The sequence below is a fragment of the Sphaeramia orbicularis genome, chromosome 7, assembly GCF_902148855.1.
Source record: "Sphaeramia orbicularis chromosome 7, fSphaOr1.1, whole genome shotgun sequence".
Classification (NCBI taxonomy): domain Eukaryota; kingdom Metazoa; phylum Chordata; class Actinopteri; order Kurtiformes; family Apogonidae; genus Sphaeramia; species Sphaeramia orbicularis.
This window is the reverse complement of record NC_043963.1, coordinates 27,182,115-27,204,232: the sequence shown is the minus strand read 5'-3', so window position 1 is coordinate 27,204,232 and position 22,118 is coordinate 27,182,115. Positions and strand designations below refer to the sequence as shown.

The following is a 22,118-nucleotide window of genomic DNA, read 5'->3' as shown; positions in this document are numbered from 1 at the left end:
TTCTACAAAAGAAATGCTGCTTAAAAGTAGATTTCCTTTCAGTGTATTAGAGAGAAACACAAAAAAGGAGCCAAACAATTAAAAGTACATAAAATGTCATTTATTTTGTCGAAGTCATATTTTACTTAGCATTGTAAATCTATTTTCAAATAGAAAGCATTCTATACAGCATCAGGCAGGAAATGTCTCACTTTTTACACATTTGCTGTCTCTTTTTGATAAATAGAGGGAAGAGGCGTGTTGGGTCACGCTAGCACGCTGTGGTAGTCTGGTGGATACATGGTTATATTTAGTGCAGTTATTGCATTACAAAGCAACCATCCCAAAACAAAAAGTAGTGCAATTTTTTTTTTCTAACTCACACAAAAAGGAAGTCCAGATGGTCTAAGGCGTTTAAAGTTTCTCAATGTTAGGCTTAGTATTGCATACAGAATAAGACAGAGGAAACTAAATTATAACCTTTGTAAAAATTGTGCTTCATAAATTGAAAAACCTCAACTGCTTTATCAGTTGCTAAATTGGTCCGCTTTGAAAAACATACTCTGCCAAAATATAGTGAAAATAGCTAATTGGTGAACTAACACATGCAGGACTTTAATAATCCACTCAATCTTTTTTTTTTTTTAATAACAAATGAAAGAAACTGTGTGCCTCATCTGGGACGGGGACAATTTTCAGTGAGTGATTTTAAAAGTGCGTCCATCCATCCTTCCATCTGTCCGCCCAATACTGAGGAACGAGCTCCTCAATGTTACGGTTTGTTGATAAATCAATGCATTCTGTTTTTTAGTAATAGTATTGTTAGTTGTGGGGTGAACTGCTGCATTTCACAGAGTGAATAGCCCCAAAGACAAGACTATCACTACAAGACAACAAGGAGAATCAGGATCAATGCATTACTAAAATACTTAACTGTAAAAAGAAACAATCAGGTTTCATGCAACACTTGCATAGATTTTTTTTCATTTTTTTTTTCAAACATGCTGATTTTTTTTCTCTTCAAAATATACTGAACACTAGATAGAGATACCTGTGCGACATGGAAGCAGTAAACCAGTGATTCCTAAAGCTGGCTGTTTTCAACCCTGTATGGACAGAAGCAGTTTGGCTTCTCGTCAGCATCGTGTCCAACTCACCATCGGCTCATGAACTAATGGTGCAGGAACAGAATGACGTCATGTCACAGGTGCTACAGCTGTGAGTCCTTTAGGAGCACGACAGAGGGACGCACCACACATTCGTTTCATGGGTTGAACAGTGGAGCATGATGGGTAAGTGACTGGGGGGACTCTCCCTACGCAGGGACACCTGAGGATCTGCCTGGGTAAAACCTAATCAGTGCTAAACTGTAAAACTGCAGTACGTAACATAAAAGTTTGACAAACCGACGCACAGTGGGTGAGATATGTGTAAAAACCGTGGATGCTACAATCAGTAACGTGCTACAATCGAATTACAGGGCGATCGGTTGGGTTGGAGACACCAGGAGGTGCTGGAGGTGCAAAGGCATGCAAGCTTACATTCTCTGAAGCCTGGATTCAAAGAGGAGCTGCAGCAGTGCTGCGTGTGCTTGATATATGTAAATGACTCAATGTAAACAAGCAGTTTGGCAAATAGTTTGTTCATCAAAACATTCCCTTCTTAGTTGTGTTTACATTCTGTGTGCCCGTTTTTAGATTTTTAGAGGTGTTAGAGTGATTGTGCGACAGCAAAGACAAGTGATGCCCAGAACAAAGGTGACACTGACACTGTACTGCAGCTTCATTGCGCCTGCTTACACTGTGAGCTTTAGGACACACATACTGAGAAACTGTGTGCCTCCCACAATGCCATTCACCACCACCTTCAGAGTAAAAAGACTGAACACATACTGTAAATGGCAACATTTCTCTGAATCAACAAACAAGTCCATATTAACAAAACTGATCAAACAAATTAAGTAGCAATGAAACAAAACCAGGTGCCCATTCATTATATACATTGTAAATGCATTACTATTTCCCATAAATGGATTCAACGGTAGACATTCCTACATTAGTTTATCTGTAAAGATCATTCAGTTCCTGTTCTGACGTTAATGTGCAAATTGTCTTAAAATAATCATATTCATACATGCAATAGTAAAGATAAAAGTCTTAGGAATTTTAAGGCCAGTATATGAGACATCCTACAATAGAGAAACCTTCAGCAAAGCAGCTAAAGTTTGTGTTTGCGTATAGCTGGTAGCCTGAAACCTTTCCATTGCAGAGTTGAGTAGCCCTGTTGACTTTAACGCAATCTGAATGACTTGACCCAAGAGGGGTCATTACATTCCCTCAATTTAGATAAAGTAACGCTGGGAGTTTGGAAGATTTTTTTCTTTTCGTTTTTTTCTTTAAAAGTAAGCCTACAGTTTGTAAACTGGGCATCGGCTTCTCTTTGTTTCTGATTAGATTTATAGATTTGGGCTGATTCGAGGACAGCTGTTTAATCTGAGAATCTCATGTTTGGGAACGTACTACAGTCGGAGGGCTCGGAGGGACTTGGTGCTGGAGGTCGGACGGGTGGGGGGGCCTTGGTGGTCAGTAGGTGTCTCGGGGCCAGGGGCGACTGCGCTGGCGGTTGTTCCTCTGGTTGTGACCTTGCTGAGCTTCGCGTTGGAGCAGCCTGTCCTGTGAGTCGTGCCCGTTCGCACTGTGGGCGCTTCCTGTGTGCCCACGGTGGGGGGGGTACCTGTCCCTGTATGTGCGAGCATGGCAGGGAGAGGCGTACTCATCCTCCTCCTCCTCCTCTTCCTCCTCCTCTTCATCCTGCTCGTTCCCCCGGTGGCACGGGCCCCCCCTCCGACCACGAGACAGGGAGTCGCTGGCCTCGTCAGACGGCATGAGACTGTCCTGCTCCAACGGAGAGTGGGCCTCCTCACCCACCTCTTCCTCCTCCTCCTCTTCATCACCCTCCAAGTCCACCGCCTCACGAGGCTGTGGCTGGTTCTTATTCTGGTTCTGGTGGTTAAAGGGGTGATCAAGAGGGGGAAAAAAAATCAGAAACCAGGACAACATCTCAAAGTAGCAAATAATTTTTGGCGACTTTTTTTCTACCAGCACAGACAGATGGCTTTTCTGTCACAAATAGTTTTCACAGACAGCAAACGGGACACGACACGGAGGATTTCACTTCTCAAAACATCTACAGGAACTCAAAACACTGCAACAAAATACCACTTTCAATGCCAATATGCAGCATTTATCAGCTATAATAAATGCACCTCGACAATCAGCATTTGATAATGTAATTAGTTCAGGAAAAGGAAGCAAGACACTGATGTAAATAAAACAAAGTATTTGATCCTTTTCAGTCATATTAAGTTGAGTTTGATGAGTTTATATTTATTGGTAGATTACACTGAGCTACAATTTTTTCTTTTTAAATGATGTGCTTCAGAGATAAAATGCATTAAATCTCACATACTTTGATGAGATGAACTGGAAAACAAATGACAAAAATTGTTTTCAAAATATATGATAAAAATGTACATTGGTTTATGTGCAGTACTGTACAAACGTCTTATGGGCAACTTTAGATTTGTTGTTTATACAGGGTTGAAATGAACATACATATTTATTTCTCATTTTCTTGTCATCAGACACAACCAAAAAATATAAGGAAAATGTGCACAGCCTTTAAAAGACACAAAAAACTGAACTGAAAATGGGCTGTAAAGGTTAAAGAGACTATTTTGTGTGACCCCTGACCCCATGATAAGAAACAGCGTAAACAGTTAAAAACCAACATACAACTGGTATAAAACATCAGAAAATGAGTATAATAAATCTCATCTTGTTTGAACAAAAGGGTTAAAGAATGTGCAAAAGCAGTGCAAACTGAGGTCACACTACATACTATCACTTAGACTTTTGATTTTTTTTACACTTTTGTTTTTACTGCTGTACATACTTCACATACAATCACGGAAAAAATTATTAGACCACCCCTTGTTTTCTTCAATTTCTTGTTAATTTTAATGCCTGGTACAACTAAAGGTACATTTGTTTGGACAAATATAATGATAACAACAAAAATAGTTCATAAGAGTTTAATTTCAGAGCTGATATCTAGACATTTTCCATGTTTTTTTTGATAATAACCAAAATCACTTCAGTTCTTACATAAATATCTATGATATTGTACTGACAAAAACAGTGCTTTTAGGCATTCCATGTTTTCTTTTCTGTCTGTTTTAGTCACATGATACACACAGGAGTTAGTACTTGATTGCATAACCATTGTTTTTGATGACTTTTGATGGTCTAAGAATTTTTTTCTGCGACTGTATATCCAGACTAGATCTTAATATAGAGGCTGAAAAATACATATGCGTGGTCATTAGAACTTTACTAAACCAACAAACCTAATGGAGGACTTTTGCACAGTACTGTATATTTATATAATAGGTCTACAAGTCTTATTATTTGGTAAAAGACACAGCATTATCTCAGCAACAATATCAACTCAAGCGCTCACAGTGTTTTGTCTGAGTGTGTGTGTGCCGTTTAATATTATAGACACTATTATAGACAAAAGAAATGCCAGTGACAGTTGAATGGATGGTCATAGGTTTACTCTTGGACATAAAACGTTCACTCAGGTTATGGTCTCAGCGCAGTGTTCAGCATTTAGTTAACATATTGTTAAAGCATTGATCAAATGCATTTAATCAGCATTGTCATTCAAGACAGCATCAAATGCAACTGAGCGGAGGAGACATTCACAAAGCACTGGAGAGGTTCAACACTGACTGCAAATACAGGCCAATATAGATATTTTTTTTTAGATATTTAATGCCAGTGTCTGTAGTTGCATTATCTTCTACATTATGGTATTAAATTTGAGTGAAAATACTTTGTGAATTTTGCTCCCTGAAAAGCTTGTTGATCCACCTGAGACCATCAACTAAAGAAAAAAAATGCAGAATGCAATACAGAAAAAAAACAAAACAAAACAAAACATGTAAGTCGTGTGTTGAGATATTTATGAAGAAGTGCTGTTTGGCATTTGTCTCAAAATGCCGTCTCAGCTTCTGTGTTGTGTTCAGGTGTAAGTGAAGAGGGGAGTGTAAGTGGGGCGGGAGAGTGCAAAAAAACCCTACTACTCACCCCGTTTTGTAAGCGATCATTCAATTAATTCCTGTGTTTCAGAAAACTGCAAAAATGTCAAGCATGGATGAGTGAGAGGACACACAGACAACTGGAGACAATTAAATAAAAACACAGGAGTGAGAATCTAAGATGGAAAGAGCTGGTAAAGACAGCGACAACACAGAACATGTCAAATCTCAACGCTGTTAAGAAGTATTAAAACTACAAGTATTATGAGTCTTATAGAGAGACGACGATAGACTCACCTGTAGGCTAGAGATGGCAGAAGGCGGGGTCATCAGACTTTGCTCCAATAAGGGGTTCAGAGGGGTGGTGCCTGGGAGGTGAGTGGCACGCCAGTACACTTCCAGATATTCAGCCAAATGCTCACAAGCATCTTCAAGCTGGTTTTCATCCAAAATGACATCAAACATATCCTAGAAGAGCACAAAAACACTTTACTTTCAGGTACGGGACAGTTCTCATCAACACATGGTCAAAAGAGAGCTGAGCTATAACAACAGTAAGTTCAGATAGAAACCCTGACTGTTGGAGTGAAAGCTTCAAGACAGGACATCTCTTTTAGATTGTGAAAAACTTTACATATTTTTATGGAATTTTAGACACAAAAACTTTTTTTTTCTTCTTTTTTTAATCATTTAATAAATATTGTGTAAGATACAGAGCTATTAATCCCAGCAAGATGTTAAAAAACCTCTTCAGGCTTTTACCTCTAATTACTCAGACTACTATTTTATTTTTTTTACTTCTTTTAATGGTATTACCTCATACGTCTTATTATATTTAATTGGTCTACTCTTGGTAGACCAATTAAATGACCTTATTTAATGTTATTTTATTCTTACTTTTTAATGGTTTTGACTCACACATGGGCAGTTGCTGATTCATTTTCTTAATGCTTTTTTTGTGTGATTATTTATGTATTTATTTATTACATTAATCATTATACAGACCACATAATTTTTGTGCTTCCACTTTTGTGCATCTAGGATGATATTAGAAATAAATAGTAATATACTCATTGACCAAATATTCTTTTTTTTTTTTTTTTTTTTTTTTTTTTTGTTACACACAAGACACACATTTAGACTACCAAAACCTTAAAACATTATATGAATATCAACATATACATGCAGATGTAAATAGATTAGAAACCTTTTTTTAAAGTTGTGGATGATTTCTAGTGTTGTTTTCTAAAGCCTAACCAGGGATAAGGTTAACTAATATGTTAGCTATTATTGCAAAAAAAAAATCTTCTATACATGCTTGGATCAATAATAATAATAATAATAATAATAATAATAACAATAATAATGATAGCAAAATGTGTTTTTGTGCTTCACTGCTAAAACATTGTATTTATATGTATTTTCATACACTTTCTATCAACAGGTGGTTCTTAATGGTAGAGCCAGGAAAAGCAAATAATGTGTTAATAAGTGGGAGGCTGTGATTCAACAGGTCAAGCGGGTTGTGTACAAACTGCACAGCCACTACATCACTACAAGTCCAGTACAGTAGAAAAACATAATTTATGGTGTCCATTTAGAAAAGAATTTAGTAACTTTAAAAAGACATTGCTTTCATATAGTTGCAAAAAGCCTAGTTAACTACAAGTAACTACATAATAAGCTGTAGCTTGATTTTAAAGGAGCAATAAAAAGCTTAGATTCATTTGACTCAGTAAATGTGTTGGTAATACTATTATTAACAATGAAATAGAATTTTTGAGGGTTTTATTAACATTCTGAAGTTGTCTGTTAACACAGTTCTTCTAATGGTGTTATTAACTCTAAATGTCACTCGGGGTATCTGCAGGTTTAACAAAGGAGTAGCAAAAAAAAAAATAAATAAATAAAAAAATCATCCAACACTCACAGGGGGGCACTGAGAGAGTTTGTCTGCAGCCATCATCTGCACATTCAGGTGCTTGCTCTGAGACTTCCCCCTGGATTTGATAAGCCTCTGGAGCACCTGTATTAAAAGTGGAGGCGAAGGTCAAGATAAGGAATAAAAGATGCAGCCATCATTCGCTAATTCAACATCTATCGTTTACTTGTTGTACCTTTGGTGAGGAAACTTTGACGTAGACGACGATGGGTGCGAGGGAGGTTTTGGCGAGCTGTGCAGGGTGGTTGATGGTGTCCGCATCCAGAATCACCAACTGCAGGGTTTTGGCGAGCTCAAATATCCTCTCAATCTCACTTTGAACCTCCGCTGCACAGACAAGGAACAAGTAAATTTATATATTCAGACTAAATGTGACTAAAATCAGGAAACACCGGATGGTTCACGCTGACATTTTTTACCTAAACTGGAGCGAGTGTTGGATCTTTCCATTATGGGTCTTTTGTTGAGGACAGATCTCTTGGCTAACGACAGGTCGGCAGTTACACGGGTGATTGAGATTCTGCGAACAGTCAAAAACAGAGTAAGGAAAATATGAATGTCTATTTGAACGTGGTTTAGAACAACAAAGTGTGTCTGTAATCTGTCCATTTTACTGACCTTCCTTCAAATCTGTGTTTGAGGAAGTCAAATAGAGCTTTCTGCATCATATCTGTCACCTGGGTGGGATGATTTAAAGAAAATAAACATTTTTTGTGTTAACAGACTTTAACTACTCATGATCAAATTATAAAAATAAATGTTTCTTTAGTGTAACTTCCAGATAAATGTGCATGGTTTGCCAACGGAAAATGCAGCAGTGCAGAAGCAGAGAATAGAGTGCATTCCACAGAAGCAGTTCTCTGCATCCTGTAGGTGAAACGCTCACCTCATAGCCCTTCAGTGAAGGTCCCACGAGAACCACCGGCCTCATGGAGGGCACCACATCGTAGGGAGGGACATGTTCCTGCCAGAAATAGGGGAGGTTGAAGGGAGAAGGATGAAGAACAAACAGAGCAGAGGTAAGGAACAATGGGGGTTGGGTATATTTGGTCAGAAAAGCTACAAAAAAAAAAAAAAAAAAAGTTAAAAGGCGCCTTAATGCCAAATGTAAAAAATAAAGTATACAAAATGCTGTTTCAGGATGACCTACCTGTTTTTGCTTCTGTTTAGCTTGTGAAAACAAGGGAGAAAAACATTCAATGACAAATAAATAAAATAAAGATGACAGCAGAGGACAGAGCTGGCTGCTGTTCCAGAACAGAGGACAGATCTGTAGTACTTACATTCACCTGCAGATGGCGGTGTGGTCCTCCAACTACCAGTCACCATGTCTCCTAAACTAGAGGAGTTACCCCCTGTTTTCCTGCAACAATAGCACCCAAAACTTGTAACTAACAGTACAGATATGAATCCTACAGAAACTGATGTGGTTGAAGGTAACATATTAGTGCTCAGATGAATGAACTGACCTCTGCTTCTGCTCCTGTTTGAGTCTCATGGCCTCCAGTCGTAAAGGGCTGGGGATGAAGGTGATGTCTGCTCCCTCCTTTACTAGCCGACCGATCCACCAGTCATTATTGTATTTCTGTTAAGTTCAGCATGACAGCAGTACAGTACCTCACATAAATCTGTCTTGTTTAAATGGAAAGGAGGAGGTTTGGCATCATTAACAACACATCATCACTCACTTCTTTAATGTGCAGAAAGTCTTTGGCATCGAAATTGACTGCAGCTCCTTGGACAGGACAGTCCTCATCCAGAGCTCCACAGTAGCTCACATTTGTCTTTACTGCAAATGCTACAGGTTTGGACTGTAGGAGAACATACATAAGAACAAACACTGGTCAGATTAAAAACAGAATTAGGCAAGGCAAGGCAAGGCAGATTTATTTGTATAGCACAATTCATACACAGGGCAATTCACAGTGCTTTATAAAAATGGAAAAGAGAGATTAAAAACACACAATTACAATTAAAACATAATCAATAAAACATAAATAATAATCATTTAAAACAAAGTAAAAGAGAAGAGTGCGATAGAACCCTTTGAGTTGTTCTATGCACAGTTGAACAGAGCTGTTTTCAGCCTGGACTTAAACACTGTCACAGTAGAGGTCTGTCTCACATCATCATGAAGACTGCTCCAGAGTTTAGCTGCATAGAACTGAAACACAGCTTCACCCTGTTTAGTCCTGACTCTGGGCACCAGCAAAAGACCAGTCCCTGAGGTTCTCAGGGTCCGAGATGGTTCATACCTATGGGACCAACATGTCACAGATGTACTTTGGTGCTAGACCATGGAGAGACTTATAAACGAGCAGAGCCGTTTTAAAATTAGGGGTTTATTTGCTTCATTTTTCTGCTGTAGTTAATGCAGGTAAAAACAGTAACCAGAAACATGTGGCTTCAGACTTCACAACTCACTTCCTAAACTCCTGAATCTACAGTGCACAGCTTGATTCACTGTTTGACCCACCTTAGCTCTGTCCAGCTGCAGTTGTGCCTGGCGTTCGGCTTCACGCCGATACGCCTCGCGGTCCTCCTCTGCTGACAGGTCTGAATCCGACGGTCTACTGGTGTACGAATCAGCCGACCCCTGTCAGGACAGAGTGGGACGAGTTACATATCAGGTATCAAAATGAATAATTGTCACCATGATGAGTATCTTTCTTGTTACACTACTATTGCGGCTTTTTGTTTTAATGTTTAAATCACTCTGTTTCTATTTTCGTCACTTTCATCTGTTTCGTGGTGTGTTTGTGCAGGTGTGCATGCAAATCCCTGCCTCTATTCATGAGCACATTCATGTGTATGCTCAAAACAATGCGTTGCTCTCCCACACCAGCCATCTTCTGCTACACCAAATATAGCACAAAGGAGGCAACTGCTTCCTCTTCTCTACTGCTTGGCCCCAATCCATTCCATCATCCCCCACAGTGCAGCACATATACATCCTTTATTTCCCTGTTTATTCTCCAAGGACATCTCCTCATTAGCAAAATATATGCTGGCTATCATATTTCATTGTGAGGACACATCCCTATGAAGGGTACCACATTATGCTGAAAGCGACAGATAAAGCAAACAAGGAGACCTTTACACAGAGTAAAAATAGTGAAATAGCTCCGTAGGTGCTGCTCTTTGCTTTAAATGAGAACTTCATAATTGACCGAAGCCCTTAACTGTGTGTTAAAACAAATCAGTGGGACATTCAAACTATAACTAGGGTGCTGTTTTCTGAGAAAACATGAACAGAAGAACAAATGAGGTGGTGTTCTAGATGCACTTAGTGTGTGTGTGTGTGTATCAGCTCCTATATTTGGTTCCTATTGGGTTTCTCTGAAGGAACTCAGTCCTGAATCTGTCAGAGGAGAGGACCGCTGCAGCAAACAAAACCAAGTCAGGCAAGAGAAAGAAGAGACAGGAGTTCAAGAAAAAAAGGAAAAGCACTAAAGAAGCAAAGGGTGCGATCGCCATCTCACAGGTACAGTAATAGCAGTATTTATGACACATTTATCTATAGTGAAAGACTAATCATCATGCAGCTGAAGCAAAATGTTAGGAAACTAAAATAGCAAGTGATACAGTTTTCACATTGGGCTAGTTCTCCTCCAGAGTGCAGTGACTTAGTCCTGGTCATCCATCTTTCCAACATATACAAACGGACCCTCCAGAGGGCCAATTAGCAGCAGCTTAACAAAAGAAAATTCAGGCTCAAAATACAAAAAAGTGCTCAAAAAATATAAAAAACAACCACCTTCTTCTTTGCTAGCTTTACACTTCAGAATGCATACAAATAAATTACCCAAAATGCATTTTTATCTGATGCCACCTCAAGCCCCAGAGAGAGGGAAAGCGAACATCTCAACTGGTTTCTTTTTTGTGTGTGTCTATGTTAGATAACTAGATTGGATTTCTAGCACTCACAAGCTCTGCAAGGCAACACTGCACCAGTGCCAGAGCCGTCAGCGCCTCACCAAAAGAGAAAAGGAGGGTGAAGGAGAACGGAACAGAAAGAGAGGGGAGGAGGAGGAGGAGGAGGAGAAGGGGAGAAGGGGTGAATTTTGTTGACAAGATATACTGAAAAGAGAGGGATGTTTACGAGGATGGAGAGTGAGCATGACTGACGGATGATGGGAGGGATGAGAGAGAGGTATAAAACGATTTATACACCAAGATAAAGCGAGGCTATCTCAAGGGGAAGATGAGATTAGAACATAATAAAATGCTATGAAGGAGCCGAGTGAGACCTAGATATTTATCCTCATCGCAGGTAGAAGAAAAGAGAGGGAACACAGCGGGAGGAAGGAAAAGGACTGCGACCACTAGAGACAGAGACACACTTGGGATGAGACAGACAGAGCCGGTCCGAGAGGGTTGAATACCTGGCTGATTAGGAGGACAGCGCTACAGCCTGATAAAGACATGAATTTTTCTCACTGTAACGGCTTCCCTGTCTTCCCTCAAACAGATATAAACGAAGAAGTGGAATAAATTTGGTGGTGGGTGCAGGGGAGAGGCGTTATGTCAGAGTGCTATTTAATGATGTTAGAACATAGAAAGCCGCCTGAGCTGTGATTGTCATTCATTATTAATGTTGGGACAACAAACTGCAGACCTCTACCGCACACTCTCTGCCCTGGCTACACGTCAAAGCCTTCAACCCACCATGTGTGTGTACTGTAAATACCAGCGAGTGTAAGCCAACACAAACCGAGCCAAGCTGCAATGCAGAATGTAACGCTGTGACTACATCTTTATCGTCTGGTCTGGAGATGTCTTGTTTTTCACGCCTAATGTCCCTGTCTGGGGGCTAAATTCAATTATGTTCCTTCCTATTCTGCTTCTGTGATTATTCTTCACACTGCAACACTGATGGCCTAAACTCCACCGGGAGGGGCCGGCTGAGAAGTGTGTCATCCAGCTAGTCGAGTCCTCTAGAGGCGCCGTCATCCTACAGTCTAGGGACGGAAGATATGGGGTTTTCTATGTTCATTCTAGGGTGTATTGTTCAGTGCAGATATATTACACAGTCAAAGGCGGTATCTAGTTGCTCTACATAATCTTTTCAGGAAAGACATGTGGGGCAAAAGTACGTCTTCAGACTTAATCCTGTTAAGATCCTGTCTTGTAAACCTGAGGGTAAAATCTATAGATCAAATATAAACAAAATGATACCTAATCCTTGTGACAAAAGCATTGAAATTACTGTGTTTTACAAATAATATCTAGTTGAATGTTTGTTTATATTTAAGTGTGTTTGGGTCTATGTTGTGTTTGGATTCATCCATCCTAAATTTTAACCTTAAGTGAGTGGAAGCATGAACAACTGCACAATTTCAACATCCAAAACAACACAAAATGCAGTCAACATTCTATGTAAAAATGTTAATGTGTTAATGTGCATATATTTTACGCAATGAAATGGATAAAAATGCTGAAATTGTACGTCGTGAGCAAAGAAAAACTGAAGCCAAATTCCGTGTATGTGTTCACATACTTGGCCGATAAAGCTGATTCTGAAAACTAGATGCAGTATAGAAGGATACGAAGGAAGAAGAGATTTGTTACTTTATATATATTTGTTACAAGATGTCTCAAAAAAAAAAAATTATGCTCCAGTTTTTGCAAATATCAATAAAACTGAAATGCAGGAACTGAAATAACATGCATGATTTAGAACGCAGGTGTCAAACATGCAGCGTGGGGGCCAAAACCGGCCAGCCAAAGGTTCCAGACTGGCCCGCGGGATGAGTTTGCAAAGTGCAAAAATTACACTTAAGATATTAACAATCAAGGATGTCGAAGTCGTTTTTGTTCAGGTTCCACAAACAGAACAATGTGATCTCAACTAAAATAATAGCATAATAACCTACAAATAATGACTCCAAATTTCCTTAGTTTAATGTGAAAAACATAATATTACATTACATCTATACATAAGTAATGACAACTCCAAATTTTTGTCTTTGTTTTAGTGTAAAAACTTACATTAAATGATGAAAATATTTACATATTTGCATATTACATATTTACAAACTATCCTTTAACAATAAAATGCAAAAAACCTGAAATTTTGAAAGTGAAATTTTAACAGTATTCTTCCTGTTATTAAATATTGTGTGCCTTTGTAGATCCAATCCATAATATGCATGTATAAATGGTAAGTTGAGGTGTAATATTGTTAAAATTGCATTTATTTTTCTCAAGAAATTTCAGTTTTTTTCAGATTATTCACATCATTTTTGTTTTGGATAGTTTGCAAATGTACATAGTTTATAATTTCATTTTGATTACACTAAAACAAAGAGGAAAAATTTAGAGTCGTCATTATTTACAGGCTATTGTGCTATTATTTTACTGGTCCAGCCCACTTAAGATCAATTTGGGCTTAATGTGGCCCCTGAACTAAAATGAGTTTGACACCCCTGATTTAGAAGGTGTGTATCATAGGTATCACTTTAAAAAAATCTAATCTTTAAGTTACATCAGGGAACAGAGGGGAGTCCAAATGTGAACTTTCACTTTACAACTGTGCAAAAATAGTGCAGCACCAACTTCTATTCCCAATTTCCCTTAAATATTTGACTTTTATTGTAAAGGTGGTCATGTCCTGATGAAAAGAAACACCCAATATTATCCTGCAAAGCACTTTCATTCAGCCAATAGCATCTCAACACATTGCTTTTTTGTCTGTGTCCATGTTAGATAACTACAACACTTTTCTGTGTAAAACAGTCTTTTTAATCAGATATCATTTTATTTAGATTTTAACTAGAGATTTACAGCTATAACCAAATATCAGCTTGACAATAAAATTACATATCCAGACGGATTTAACAGGCAAACTAAACATTGTCATTCGACCATAATACCAGCTTTTTTGGTTTTTACTGCGACTAAAATTTGTACGTTCAGCTCACAGAGACATTATCCAGCAGTGGTTTTTCTGAATCAGTACTGGGAGGGGGGGCCTCGGTTCTGCTGAACAGGTTGTTGAAAAGGACCGATCAAACTAAATGTGCTTGGCAGTTGACCAAAAAAATCAAGGTTGAAATAAGGCATTGAATCAGGTTTGAGCCACCTGATAAAATATGAATGTCCTGATTGAATGGTCTTCTTTTCTATGCATTATAATCAGTGCATGTTACCTGTTATCAGGAAATGACAAACACTGTAATCAAAAAACATACGGAAGAGACACTGGAGCTAGCATAGCACTAGCCATGCACAGATGCAAAATGGTGGGAGTTTCACATTTTGATAATCTACGCCTGTACAGAAGAGAGTGAAAGATTCTGTTTTTTAAAGGTAACACCTGAAATTCACACTTTATTCACCAAGCATGTCACTATATTTCTTACTTTTTTCTGTTTTTGAGACTCCCTGTAATAGAAATGGTTAAAAATAAACATATCGTGCTTCATCACATTTGGTTTTATTTTCTTATTTCACTTTAAGCAAATAATTCCTGTTCAGAATGATCCTGTTGTGTTCACTGTCCCCCGAATTTTCAGTTATGTTTATGTCATGTGGAAAAATAAAAGCGCCCAAATGATTAATACTGCCTTAAAGAGTGTAATTTGCAACACAGTGTAAACAATAAGGATAATGTGACACCAAACACATTCTTGTATTGTCACATAATATATTACACAGCTCTATTTGTTACTGAAATCTGTAGTAACACTCAAATTGATATATAAGAGACAGCTAAAATATTTTATGTAGAAATGTGAAACTTAACTTTTTAAGATAAAAAAAAAATAGACTGTACAGACTTTTCTATTTTTCTATCTGTTTTACCTGAAATATGTCAAGTACTGATAAAGATGCTTAAGATGCTTCATGTTCAGTTTGATCCTAAGGTTTTCTCAGGTCTTTTGTTCCGCACTTTTATCATCTAAAAAGTTTTCATATTATATCAATCTAAAAAAGAATTTACATATTTGCAGGAGTTCGTTTTATATTGTGGTGCTGTTCTAGTAACAAAAAAAAAAAACAATACCAAAGAACTGTTAAATGTTAATATTGGCTAAAAATATTGGTGATTCAAACAATCTGTTCACACCCACTGTGGACACTACAAAAACACCCCCACAGGCATCAACAAGAATGAATTAGGAACACATGGGATGGATTATTAAAACCAATCAGAGGCCAGCGAGTCACACGTTTACTCTGTCAGCGTTCAGGAGGACATCTAAATGAAACCTTATTAATTAGGTCATTAATTATTATCCTCCTACTTGATAAAGCTACTTATTAAACAATGCCTGTCTCATTGTAATTAATCTGAGGACACTTCAGACCACAATGAGCAAACTCAAGATGACAACAGTGCGAGTGTGACGACAGTAAAGGCAAACAAGTTCATTAAGTTTGCATCAATTTTGAACAAATTTCAAACTTAGATGAGTGAAAGCATAAAAAACTGCACAATTTAAACATCCAGAACAACACAAAATGCAGCCAACATTCTATGTAGTGATGTTAATTATATATTTTGTGCAATAAAATGGATAAAACTGCTAAATAATGTAGCATACTGAGCAATAAGGACAAGCTAATGCTAACGGGCTACTAAATTTCTCTGGGTTTATATGCAGGAAGGAGATTCTGCACAACAGTGGAATATATTATTCAGAGGCTGAAACACCTCTCTTTCTCTCTCTCTCTCTCTCTCTCTCTCTCTATGTGAGCAAAAAAACTGCAAGCTCCAGCAATCTGGAAATCCAGTAGCCAAATATCCAATTTCAAAAAGTGTTCGATTAACGGCACAGTCATAACTCAGTGTCAGCAAGTTATTCACGCACAAAGCTCTACGATACACAACGCAATAAATCACCCGGTAGTTATATCAATATCAAAGTCAAAATCAGGTGTATGTCATATTGATCAATCACATGCAAGGATCTGTGTGTGTGTGTGTGTGTTTTATAGACATAAGTGAGAAGTGAAAATGGTAAAAAAAAAAAAAAAAAAGGGAGTGCACACAGGATGATGGTGATTAGAAAAATAAGACAGAAACATTGCCAAAGGGGGGGTTATGTGTGAGGAAGCAAGGTGAGGGAGGAAGACAAAGGAAAACACAAAGAGGAAGGATATGATGGGAATGAAACAAAGAGAAGAAAGAAGGTGAGGGTGAGAGGGAGGTGACGGGGGAGTACAGGAAGAGAGGAGTCACAGAAGAAGAAGAAGAAGAAGCAGAAGCAGGCAGTGTTTGTAGTCGTTTCTACTTACTCAGTTAATAAGGTGATGCTGCCGGTCTCTCCCTCTCTACACTACATGCTGTATGCAGACAGACTCTACTGTGTCCCATCCCCTCACCAGGGACGACCTGCACTGGAGCAGACGCCGGCAACACCTTCTTTTCTATTCTTACCCCACCTCATCCCATCCCATCACAACACACGTATACACACACGCACGCAAACAGGCACGCAAACAAACACCAAACACCCAACGCCGTGTTTGCGTAAGAACACAGATCACTGCACACTTCTCTAAATCTCTAAATGTCCATCACATGCTTTGATATCTCAGTCAAAATTTCAACACCGACATGCACGGATAAAAACGAAGCTCCCCGCACTCATGCTCCCCGCAAGATCTCTCTCTCTGCTCTCCTCTTTTTTTCTTTTTTTTTTTCAAAGCCTCATGTCCTACATATAACACATACATCCACACTTATGGCAGCATACTGCTTATTGTATCCTGCTGCAGAAATGAGTCATACTCCACTGCTCCTCGATAGACACCCCACCCCTATCACAGGCAAGAAACTATCAGCTCTATTCTTGAAATGTACTCTTTCTGTGTAAAAAAAAAAAAAAACACTTTGTCACATCACCTATAGGGACGACGCCTGTTGTGCTACGAGAGAGAAGGTAATGAGTGTAGAGGGCTAAAGGTGTTGGTGTGAACAATGAACCCACACATCACAGCGCCCGAGGCCTTCAAAACGAGCATAATGAATATTTTAAGGCGTGCAATATTCTCAGGGAATCTGGAGATTGTCATTAAGCCCCCCGATCAGGATAACTAATGTCCCCCTCTGAAGAAGATGTCTGCTCAGCCCTTTTTTCTCCTCTCACACTCACTAATGCCTCTCAGCCGCTCCACATTCCCTCATGGTAATGGTGTGATGATATAACAGAGGCATTTTTCATGGTGTCTGGATTTCAGGTGTTGAAAAAAGTTAGTTTTTTTTTACTGTAAATAATGTGAACTGACTTCCTAGAATACTTATTTATGCTCTTGTTTTGTAAATCAGCAAAAATTTGTTTACATTAATATACATTTCTAATTGATATGTTACTTAAATTGACAAATGTGAAGCAATTATTACTGAAACAGAGCAAAATGTATTCAATACACAACTTTGAGTGAAGCTTATTGAATGTTTTATAGAAATACATGACTTCTTTGCACTTTCAATCATCAAACTTCATCAGTTTTTCCTTCTGTATATTGTGTAAATTTTCATTTTGTCATTCATTTTGTTTTGTTTGTTGTTATTATGTTATTATTATGTTATTTGGTAAATGGTAAATGGACTACACTTATATAGCACATTTTAGACACCTTCATGGTGCCCAAAATGCTTTACAAGGCCTGACATTCACCCATTCAAAAACACACTCATACACTCATACACCAGTAGATATCACCTCAGGCATTTGCTTTTGTTGGTGTTTGTATTGTGTTTTTCATGTCCAAAACAAAACATTCATTCATTCATTCATATTTGTTCATTCTCTTTCAAAATTTACACAAATGAATCTCTCGCCTAAAGTTAGAAATCTGCCATTTAAAACTCCATCTTTCTAAGTCTATAACTCTTTTAATGTTCTATATCTCTAATATCCTGAAGATGCTACAAACATCTCAGACCTACATGGTCCATCTGTTGCCACAGTGAAAACTCTTGACTACAAACTATAAAAATAACCTCTGTTTTGCACTGACTCTCAAAAAAAAAACAAAAAACCCCAAACTACCTCCAGTACATCGCATGGATGTTAACGTAAATCATAATTTATGAATCTGCATCAAGCCAGAGACAACAGCCATATGTTACGAGCAAAAATAAGAAAACCGTCCAAACCCTCAGTCACAGATATCGCCTTAAATAACATCAAATCTGAACCTCATTCTTACTCACGTGCTTGACCTGAAAACATTAATTAAAAAAACTGGGCTGTGTTGGGATTTTGACTTAACACACTTTCACTTTCAAGCATTCTGCTGCACTCTACTGGATGAAGTAATAAATGCAACACAGTGGAGAGGTCTGAGGGTGAAGATGCAGAGTAAAAATGCTCACATGTTGGACACCAGCATGAGAGAAAGTGAATTATAACACATCATTTTGTAATATCTGTGAATTGAAATGAGACGGCAGTGCAAACCGCTGATACATCTACAAGAAATGTGCTGCAAGATGCCAAAAGAATTAACACAAAAAGCTCTGCCCTGATGAAAGAGCAGTTTACACCTCAGAGTGGCATGCATTTTTCATAAAGGCTACCATTTTTCCATCCCATTAAGCAGCAGTTTGATAAGACTGGTTAATGTGATGTGCCAGAGCATAGTATAGCATGTACTGTATGTATGTATGTATGTATGTATGTATGTATGCATATAGAAACCAAGGTAAGTGAAGAAATGGCTTCTGAGAGCTTTTACTGTACCTGCCGTTTGATGAAGCTGGATGTGGTGTCAGAAGACGTGCTGCCATCCGAGCGTTTGAAGCGGCTTTTCCTTTTAGGCAACTTCCTGGGCAGCTGTCATGAAAGACACACATATAGGTAAGAAGAAACCAAAATAAATAAATAAATAGATAGATAGATAGATAGATAGATAGATAGATAGATAGATAGATAGATAGATAGATAGATAGATAGATAGATAGATAGATAGATAGATAGATAGATAGATAGATAGATAGATAGATAGATGGGTTTAAACATATTTTATTCACCACATAACATCAAAAATATCATATACTATATGTTTAATCTGAGAAAATGTACAATATTAACCCACGAACACCTTAACAGCTGCAGGCAATCAAAAGCATCTACTGATCTAACTAATCACTTATCCTATCAATACATTGGACGTTTGGAGGCTCATGGAAACACCATCATCTTCTGCAACATTGATTCACCACTGTAGCCAGTGTAGTTTGACAGATGATAGTGGTTGTAGAAACTTATTTGGCTGAAAAAGTCACTTTCTCTACAGTTTTCTCTGTTTTGATGTAATAATGTTCATATTTACTGAGCTTTTATGCACATCTAGATAGATAGACAGATACATAGATTCAGACATATTTTATTCACCATATAACATAAGAAATATCAAATGTTATAGGTTTAATCTGAGAAAATGTACAATATTAACAATATTAACCCTCGAACACCTTAATAGCTACAGGCAGTCGAAAGCATCTACTGATCTAACATTTTTAATAACTTTTGAATCACTAATCCTATCAATACATTAGATGTTCAGAGGCTCATCATCTTCCACCATCATCATCTTCTGCAACACTGATACACCACTGTAGCCAGTGTAGTTTGACAGATGATAGTGGTTATAGAAACTTATTTGGCTGAAAAAGTCCATTTCTCTACAGTTTTGATATAACAATGTTCATATTTACTGAGCTTTTATGCACATCTACATGATAGATAGATAGATAGATAGATAGATAGATAGATAGATAGATAGATAGATAGATAGATAGATAGATAGATAGATAGATAGATAGATAGATATGGACATATTTTATTCACCACATAAGAAATATCAAATATTATACATTTATTCTGAGAAAATGTACAATATTAACCCTCAAACACCTTAACAGCTGCAGGTGATCGAAAGCATCTGCTGATCTAACACGTTTAATAACTTTTCAATCACCAATCCTATCAATACATTGGACGTTCAGAGGCTCATGGAAACACAATCATCTTCTGCAACATTGATTCACCACTGTAGCCAGTGTAGTTGTAGAAACTTGTTATTTTGCTGTAAAAGTCACTTTCTCTACAGTTTTCTGTTTTGACATAATAAGGTTCATATTTACTGAGGTTGTATGCACATCTAGATAGATAGATAGATAGATAGATAGATAGATAGATAGATAGATAGATAGATAGATAGATAGATAGATAATCATGTTATAGGTTTAATCTGAGAAAATGCACAATTTTACCAATATTAACCCTCAAACACCTTAACAGCTGCAGGCAACTGAAAGCCTCTACTGATCTAACATGTTTAATAACTTTTCAATCACTAATCCTATCAATACATTGGATGTTCAAAGGCTCATCATCTTCTGCAACATTGATTCACCACTGTAGCCTGTGTAGTTGTAGAAACTTGTTATTTTGCTGAAAAAGTCACTTTCTCTACAGTTTTCTCTGTTTTTACATAATAATGTTCATATTTACTGAGCTTGTATGCACATCTAGATAGATAGATAGATAGATAGATAGATAGATAGATAAGGGCTTTTATGAATACAAGAGGCTTAGATGCTGTGCACCAGAGCAGCAAATACAAGTAGCTGTAACGTTGCCAATATCAGATGTACTTGAGGTCCAAATTACTCTAGCTGAACACAGAGGTGTGTGTAATGTAGAAAACAGTATTACTCCGGCCTGCTTTAACACACTCCATTAGTAAGAGAGCCTTAATGTTGCAGTGAGCTGTGACAGGCCCTGTAGATTCAGGCTACAGGTGAGCCAGAGATTTATGCACCTCAACACTAACAAACACATAGAAAAAAAAACAAAAAAAAAAACAGAAGGATTCATCATGTTACAAGTGTGTGCTGGTGTCCCTAACAGTAACCGCAACAGGAAATGAATTGAAATAAATAATCAAATAGTGTATAATCTAAAGGCCGAGATTTAGATGTTTAGATGTAAGATTGTATTTTTTTTTCTTCTGTGCGTAAAGCATCAGCGATCAAGCATCAGTGCAAAAAAAAAAAAAAAAAAAAAAAAAAAAAAAAAGTAGAATGGTGCCAAAACGCGACGCCTTAAATCCAACAACAAGTAGCCAGGCATTATCGGACCGTCTTTTTTCCCTACAGGTCTCCGTTTTGCGTTTTTGCGCACAGATGCAATGCGTGCGTATTTGAAATGTGGATAAAGTGAGCGGACTTACCTGGAAATAGTGCGACTGAGAGCCGGTTTCTACAGCAGACAGAGGGTCTACGGGCGATTTGGACATTTTGACTTGCACCATCTATTGAGAGCGTAGGGAGGCGGGATGCACACAGACATGGGTTACTGGAGGAAACAAGGGATACAAAATACATCTATATGCAGTAAAAAAAAAAAAAAAAAAAAAAAAAAAAAAAAAACACAGCCAGGCAGCAGCAGCATGCAGGAGAAGGAAAAGAACAACAAGACGCGAAAATATCCGATCACAGGAAAAACAAAAAAAGGCTACTCCAGTCCCAGGGAAATAAAAAAAAATGTCTTAGAACGGAGTGAACAAATGGAAAAGGAGCAGGAAAAACACTGGAGCTAAAAGAAGCCGTTAAGACTGAAGCGTCATCGGTGGAACAAACCGTATAGGCCCATACTAAGTGTAGGACTGAGCCGGGGGTGTTAGACTGAACAATGCAATATGGAGATGCTCTGTTTCATACTGAGCTCATTTCTGCATAAAAAAAAAGAACAGTAGGTGTCATCTGGGCGTAAAATACGGTTGTTAAAGGAGAATGGAAAATATCTGGATTCACATGTAAATACGCGCTTAAAGGGAGTGGATCATTAAAATCAGAGTAAGAATGGAAGGGGTGTGTGGAGACATAACCCCCCCCACCACCACCACCACCACCACCACCCATTTGATATAAAAAGAAATATCTGACATTTATCTATATGCAGGCAAGTTTGTTTTTTTTTTTTTTTGTTTTACTGTATGAAATTACGGTGGCCCAGAGGTGCAACAGCCCAAACAATTATCTACTATAAGAAAAAAAAAAAAAAAGAACAGCCCAAAAAATTATTCACTATAAGAAAAAAAGAGAACAGCCTAAAAAATATTCACTGTAAG

At 37.9% G+C, this 22,118-nt stretch overlaps 1 protein-coding gene across 2 annotated transcripts; it reads right to left on the bottom strand.

The window, feature by feature from the left end:
- Positions 1-85: 85 nt before the first annotated feature.
- On the bottom strand, positions 86-21,655 carry cacnb3a (calcium channel, voltage-dependent, beta 3a). Of its 2 annotated transcripts, none has more exons than XM_030138854.1 (15): positions 21,628-21,655; positions 21,219-21,299; positions 18,722-18,814; positions 9,502-9,621; positions 8,714-8,836; positions 8,495-8,610; positions 8,309-8,388; positions 8,176-8,195; positions 7,912-7,989; positions 7,644-7,702; positions 7,445-7,545; positions 7,201-7,352; positions 7,014-7,109; positions 5,381-5,551; positions 86-2,981 (listed from the first exon to the last, which is right to left on the bottom strand). In XM_030138854.1, exons 2-15 carry the CDS (start codon positions 21,297-21,299, stop codon positions 2,562-2,564), a joined length of 1,710 nt encoding a protein of 569 aa, XP_029994714.1. In that variant the 5' UTR covers positions 21,628-21,655; the 3' UTR covers positions 86-2,561. The 2 variants fall into 2 exon arrangements, with proteins under 2 accessions (XP_029994714.1, XP_029994715.1); XM_030138855.1 differs by lacking the exon at positions 21,628-21,655 and adding an exon at positions 5,133-5,178 and having other exon boundaries at positions 2,874-2,981; positions 21,219-21,411.
- Positions 21,656-22,118: the final 463 nt, after the last annotated feature.

Coding starts and splice junctions, on each gene's coding strand:
- cacnb3a (XM_030138854.1), bottom strand. CDS start 21,299: ATGGTGCAAGTCAAAATGTCCAAATCGCCCGTAGACCCTCTGTCTGCT. Junction 18,815..21,218: donor CTCAGTCGCACTATTTCCAG/GTAAGTCCGCTC, acceptor CTTTCATGACAG/CTGCCCAGGAAGTTGCCTAA. Junction 7,110..7,200: donor TCAAAGTTTCCTCACCAAAG/GTACAACAAGTA, acceptor CTTTTAATACAG/GTGCTCCAGAGGCTTATCAA.